This window comes from Paramormyrops kingsleyae, chromosome 21 (genome assembly GCF_048594095.1).
Source record: "Paramormyrops kingsleyae isolate MSU_618 chromosome 21, PKINGS_0.4, whole genome shotgun sequence".
Taxonomy (NCBI): Eukaryota; Metazoa; Chordata; class Actinopteri; order Osteoglossiformes; family Mormyridae; genus Paramormyrops; species Paramormyrops kingsleyae.
Window position 1 is genome coordinate 3,843,156 of NC_132817.1, and position 6,361 is coordinate 3,849,516.

At 50.9% G+C, this 6,361-nt stretch overlaps 1 protein-coding gene across 1 annotated transcript; it reads left to right on the forward strand.

Annotated features, from left to right (window-relative positions):
• Positions 1-900: 900 nt before the first annotated feature.
• LOC111846472 (growth arrest and DNA damage-inducible protein GADD45 alpha) lies at positions 901-3,873 on the forward strand. Its single transcript, XM_023816666.2, has 4 exons — positions 901-1,149; positions 1,708-1,809; positions 1,927-2,140; positions 3,061-3,873. The coding sequence occupies exons 1-4, from the start codon at positions 1,100-1,102 to the stop codon at positions 3,172-3,174; spliced, it is 480 nt and encodes a 159-aa protein (XP_023672434.1). The 5' UTR covers positions 901-1,099; the 3' UTR covers positions 3,175-3,873.
• The last annotated feature ends 2,488 nt before the right edge of the window (positions 3,874-6,361 follow it).

Consider the following 6,361-nt stretch of genomic DNA (forward strand, 5'->3'; position numbering starts at 1 on the left):
ACTACAGTCAGTCTATATGCAGCTCCATAAATGCACACATAAAAGACGTGCGTTGGTGTTTCACTTTTGTCTGATAGCCTTGTTTTACACAACACCTTTAGTTGGTGACTTTGGCCCCCATGCCCCCAGGTTTCGTCTAATCAACGGAGCAATGCAATAACGCCTTCCGCATACACTCATAACTGCTCACCAACGGATCACTTTCTCAAGGTCACTGGGCAGTTTACTTCACCTGTTTCTCCTGTATGCAGAGCACACACTGTTTCTCTGTCACTGACCAGGTGAAGGGAGTTTATAGATGCAAGTGTGGACTGTTGTTCTCTTGCATTTTAAGGGTGTGTTTAAGATGTTTGTATCGTGGGCATTACAATTCGGCTCTAAATATCAATATCATATCAAATGAGGTCACATTTGTCCACCAGGTGTCGCGATTTACCATTATTTGTGTTCATTTCTCACTTCTACCTAACGCTAATGGACACTGATTTGTGGAACAAAGTGTATTAAATGGGTATCTCAGATATACTTAATAAAACGGAAATGTAATTCCAAAATAAAAAAAATTACACAAATTTTGATACAAATAATTTAATGTATCAAATATCTAAATGTATAGTTTTTCTTTTGGATTATTATTATTATTATTATTTATAGCCTAGGTGTTTTCTTCTTTAAGTGTTCCTGTCGAGTGGCTTGCTGGTGTCATGCACATGTAATACTTGTGTAACCCGTGCGTTGCTAGGGATTATGACATACATTGCCAACGAGTACCAGGCCACGCCTGCTCAGCCGGTTGTCTCCAGTCACATCAATACTTTCCGGTTAAACTACCCAATCCCCATCGGCCAAATCCCATCTCCCGCCCCATATATTAGAATACGACCAACGGGACTTCACATGCAAATTAAGTGAGAATAGAGACGCTGTAGTTGTGAACCTTATCTTTGACTACCGCTTTCAGCGCCCTCAGATACGCGGACTGACGTACAGAGGAGGTGGTATTGTTGAACCGTGGATAACGCATCCTGAGGACTGCTGATCCTTTGCGGAGTTTGTTCCATTTGGCAGCCTGGGAATATCGACCCTTTAACTGGATTTTATGTGCAATATGACTTTTGAAGAGTTTAGTGGAGATCACTCTGCAGAAAGGTAAGTTGTACAGTTAAAAAGACCTTCCAGCGCTGTAGGAAATAGATGCATTGGCAGACTTTTAGCACTCCGTGCAGTAAATAAAGTGTAATTAACGCGGCCCTTAACATGCTGCTTTGTAACGTAAAATGTCGATTTTACCTTGCACTTCTCCCGGACGTCTGGGCATATTGGCAATTTATGACTATTGAAGGAAAGGAAACTTGAACGGAGGCTGCTTTCTGCTCTCTGTCTTTTGCGCCCGGTAACATGTCGCCGGCACTGCACGCGCACTGGCTCGCGAGGCTGCTGCTGCGGCCACACTCACGCGCTCAGCTGGTTAAGAGGGACCGCCGTGTTGTGGGTAAAGTTTACCTTAAACTAGCGATCGCTAACTCACTGACCTCACGAGACGGTTTAGGTGCGGATCAGGAAAAGTGTTACTGGAAGAGGCGGGGGAGGGGGGCGGTGGGGGAGCTGGTCGGCGCGTTACTGACCGGGGTCCGAACCCCGGCAAAAAGACGTTAAACTCATCGGCGCGTCACAACGTGTGTCGTTATTTTTTGTCCTGTGCTTCAGGATGGACTCTGTGGCCAGTGCTCTGGAGGAGGTGCTCAGCTCTGCGGCGCCGCAGGGATGCGTTACGGTGGGGGTGTACGAAGCAGCGAAGTGGCTCAACGTGTAAGTGGATGGCACCGGATCGCCGGCCCTCCGGCCGGGGCGCCGCGTCTCTTCACCTCCGGCCTTAAGGCGACGCAGCGGTGTCCGGCCCTAACGCGCATGCCGCCCCTTCTGCAGGAACCCGGACAACGTGGTGTTGTGCGTCCTGGCCACGGACGAGGACGACGTGGAGAGCGTGGCTCTGCAGATCCACTTCACGCTCATCCAGGCATTCTGCTGCGAGAACGACATCAACATCCTGCGGGTGAACAACATGCGGCGCCTGGCGGACATCCTGGGAGACTTCGGCCCCGGGGGCGAGCCGGCCGACCTGCACTGCGTCTTAGTCACCGTACGTGCCTTTCTCCTCGCTTTTCCCAAAGACTCCCCCTCCTCGCACCTGTTGTGAACTTGCCGGTACATGCCCCCCTCCTTCATCAGTCGCTCCCCGGCGTGCGAAGCCGTCAGATATCCTGCATCCGGCTTTTTGTTTCTCGGAAATTGGCTCCGGCCGGCAGAGAGGGGGCTCCAGGCTGCGCGCGGCAGTTTTGTGCACATTTGCGCATTTATTTAGGAACAGCGTTATTGCAGTAATGCGCTTCTGGGGTTAATGAGAATCTGGTTTGGATGGCATTTGGGAAAGGCCGAGCTGGACGGATTACCTATGCGGAGCACGGCCCTTTGAAGATCACAGCCTGCGCGTTTCGCTTGAAGCCCTTTCAAGTGGCTGCAGACTCGGCGCTACTGATGTGGATTGTGGGCAGGAGCGGCAGCGATCCGGAGTTGTGCTAATTGGCCGCCAGGCGGGTGCCGCATTCCCGCTTTAGGGGTGGGCTTTCAGGCTGGCTGTGCACGTCCTGTGAGACACTCCTGCAAACAGCCGTTACAGGAAGTAGGATGAGTAGTTTTATACATGTGAATTCCCAAAAGTAATGCCCCCCTTCCTGCCCCAGCCTCCTAGCTGAAACACTAACCTCAAGCAGGGGTGTTGCTAGAGATTTTGGGCCCCATGAAAGCATATCATATTAGGCCCCCCAGTCCAAACCAATCCAGTTATTTTCCTAATTTTTTAGGGCCCCTGTCACTCAGGGGCCCTTGGAATCATCCTAGCTTTCCTCCCCCTTACGGCGCCCCTGACCTCAAGTGTTGCTCAATCCAGATGTAGTTTACTTGCAGGATTTTTCTCAGAATCTGCATGTACTGTGCCTATTGTACCTAGTGTTCTCTTAAGGCATTTTCGGTATGCTAACCCTTTCCCCTGTCTCTTTCCAGAATCCTCACCCTGCTACTTGGAAAGATCCGGCTCTAAGCAAGGTAAACCGGTTCTGCAGGGAGAGCCGCGGTTTGGATCAGTGGGTGCCCATCATCAATCTCCCTGAGCGATGATGGAGGATCTAGACCAAGGACTCCAACACTGGAAGAGATGCACTGGATTTGTGTGACGCAACAGCAGCCCGCTCAGGAGAGGATTCCCACAAACTGATGATGAAATTCACAAAAATAAAAAAGGGGAAACATTGACGGACAGAGAGAGAGCAGTCTCGGTGAGAGAGGGGTGGATTTCGGCCCGACTGGAGGAGTCACATTCCTAGCCTGGCACAGGGAGCGGAGATTCAGGAAGGAGTCCATGTGGCCTCAGGAAGAGGCGCCGCACAGGAAGTGGGGGCGGGGCGGGGGGGGGGGTGCAGGCAGGGCCTGGGAGCAGACCAGAGCCTGCGGATCAGGACTGAGCCCCTGGCTGGATTACAGGGGAACCAGACAACATACGGAGATGTTCAGATGTGCCATTACAGCAGTTTTTATCATTGAATGAATGCTGTTTTGTTGTTGTTGTTGTTGCTGTTGTTGTTGTTGTTGTTATTATTATTATTATTATTATTATTTAAAAGGGAAGATCTATAATGTCAGTGTGCAGGACAAGTTATGGTCTTTCATATTTTACAGGAACTGTTTCACAAGTTTTTTTTTTTTTTTGTCTAAGTTATTTTGCTTATATTGAAATGTATTTATGTTGTAGTTACTATGAAGCCCCCTGTAAAGCAGTGACACTGATGCATTTTGTCCAATAAAATGTTTTGCACAAAACCTGCAGCCTGCTCAGTGATTAAAGGCTCAGAAGATGGGCAGGGAGGGCGTTACCTGGTTTAGCTGCATGGGGCCAAAGTCTGTTACACTGGGGCCCCGGGGATGTCACTTTATCGCACTGTTAATGGGCCGTCAGAATGCTCTTTAAGTAAGAGGTGTTACATGGAGGTGATGTGGAATGGAGGTGATGTGGAATGAATACCATCCGTTAAGCCTCTGCTAGCTTTCCTGGCAGGTCTCAAAAAATACTTATATACTTGTGGCCGTAGGTGGAAATCAGCAGGAGAACATTTTAAACTGTATTTGAGGAAGCACTTCTTTACACAGTGGGTAGTTAAGAGTATGGAATAGTCTTCCTGTTAGTGTAGTGCAAGCTAATGCCTTGGGTTCCTTTAAATCAGAGCTAGATAAGATTTTAACAACTCCGAGCTATTAAGTTCTCCCCAAACAAGCTCGATGGGCCGAATGGCCTCCTCTCATTTGTAAATGTATTTTCTTATGTGCTGCCATAAAGTAAATGGGGGGTGTGTGTGAGTGAAGCAGGAGGCTCCTATTCCTCAGGGCCCTGTGGGTATTTGCGTTCTGACTGCAGGCCCACACAGTCTCAGGCCTCCGCCTTCCAGGAGACACCCTAGCCAAACGGGTGCTTCCTGGCAGCGAGACGGCCTGCACACGCACACAAGCACTGAAGGCCGGCACCTATTTCACGGCTCCAATGCAAGAGTGTGAGGGTTTGGGCTATAGGTCAGTGCAAATGGAGGTTCAGATAAAAAATCAGGCATTTGGCAGAGCTGATTTGAGAAGCTGTGTCACACACACAGCCCCTCAGGATGCCCCTCCCCCCTTGACAGATCCACTCATCCGTGTAGATGTGCCCAGATGTGCTACGGGGCAGAAGGTCCAGTCACATACCCCCCCCCCCTTCAGTCCAGGGTGGGAGGCTTGGTGCTGTTTGACCACCCGACAAGCAGTTTCACCCAACAAGACAGCAGGACATGAAAAGTGAGGGAGGAAACGAAAGAGAAAGAATATGTCCCATCCGAAACCTGACGGGGTCACCTTGCCACCAGTTGCATTTCGGAAGCTGGAACTCGAGCAGCCAGCTTGGAGCCACCACACCAGCTGGGGCTGGCAAGGAGCCAGGAGAGAGCGCTCATAAATCAGCCCCTCACCACCTCCATCAGCACATTTAGGCAATTTCATGTAAGTATTTGCAATGCATTCCTGGATATCAAGTATGACAAACTGCCTTCATGAACAGGAAGCCACTGAATTTCCACATAATGCTCGATTTGTCAAGTTCAGATGTAGATCATTCTCTGTTTCTCCCCAGATTGCACATGCTCCTCTCATTTCCAAGCAATTTGCATCTGTCTGACCCCTAGCACTGGCCATATCTGGGTGTGTCGTAACCTTCTATATCTCCAAACGCTCTGTCCTCTTCCAGCTTAGAGAGCAGAGGCTGCAGACCTTGGGCTGGGCCGCCACCCAGCGCCTGACCGTTTCCCAAAATAGCTCCCCTCCATCAGAGTGGAAGCCAGAATTCCTGCCGCAGCTATTTTTAGAAAGCAGCCCCCACCCACCCACCCATCGGGGAGCTGCTGACTGTTGCCGAGCCATAAATAAACCCCTAGCGTGAGCCCACAGAGTCCGGGGCGGTGGGGCTGATTCAAAAACGACTCCGGCTGACACACATCCCCCCTCCCACATCGGACCCTTTGTGAGGTGGGCTGGCGGTCCTGATGAAAGGTGGCAGCACATAAAACACTGGCTGAGTCAAGGCTGTGCAGCCCAGCAGAGAACGATCCGGAAGCCAGCCTCAAAAGGTCGGGCCCCACTCACAGATCGTGATTTATGCCGCTCGTTAGTGACCCGTGGTCTATGCTGGGGGGCCATCAATAGTTCCTCCGGTGTCAGCGCATACCCGAGCGGTGATGCCTCGCGTCGCGTGGGTGGGTGTGACGCAGCCGGGCTGGGCGAATAGCCCGCGGCTCCACCCGGAACTCAATCACGCAAACAGGCCCTCAGAGACGGCGGCGGATGTGAAGGAGCACACATGTGAGGATGAGTAATGCCCAGTAAGCAGATTCAAACAGGCCACTCTGAAAAACAGCAGTGTGACGCTTCAAAAGCTCCTTGCAAGTGATGTTTGTTGAGCTGGAAAGAAAAAAAAACTGCAACTGCTACCATCCGGTCCAAAAAATTTGGGTGGCGGTACGATCAAGGATGAAGTTCAGAAGCACCAGACCCAACCCAATCCGGGCTGGGTGGCGGTCGCTCACAAGGGCAGAGTTGAGGAATTCCACAAAGCGGACTTTGGACGGAAAGTGCTTATCTACCCCCCCCCACCCTCCCACCCACACACACACACACACACACACACACACGCACACACACACACACATACACACCCACCCACCCACCCACACACACACACACACACATACACACACACACACCCACACACGCACATACGCACGCACGCACA

Excerpts from the sequence above, each read along its gene's own strand:
- LOC111846472 (XM_023816666.2), top strand. The coding sequence starts at position 1,100 with ATGTGCAATATGACTTTTGAAGAGTTTAGTGGAGATCACTCTGCAGAA. Across the intron at positions 1,150-1,707 it reads GGAGATCACTCTGCAGAAAG|GATGGACTCTGTGGCCAGTG; the intron begins GTAAGTTGTACA and ends CCTGTGCTTCAG. Across the intron at positions 2,141-3,060 it reads TGCACTGCGTCTTAGTCACC|AATCCTCACCCTGCTACTTG; the intron begins GTACGTGCCTTT and ends GTCTCTTTCCAG.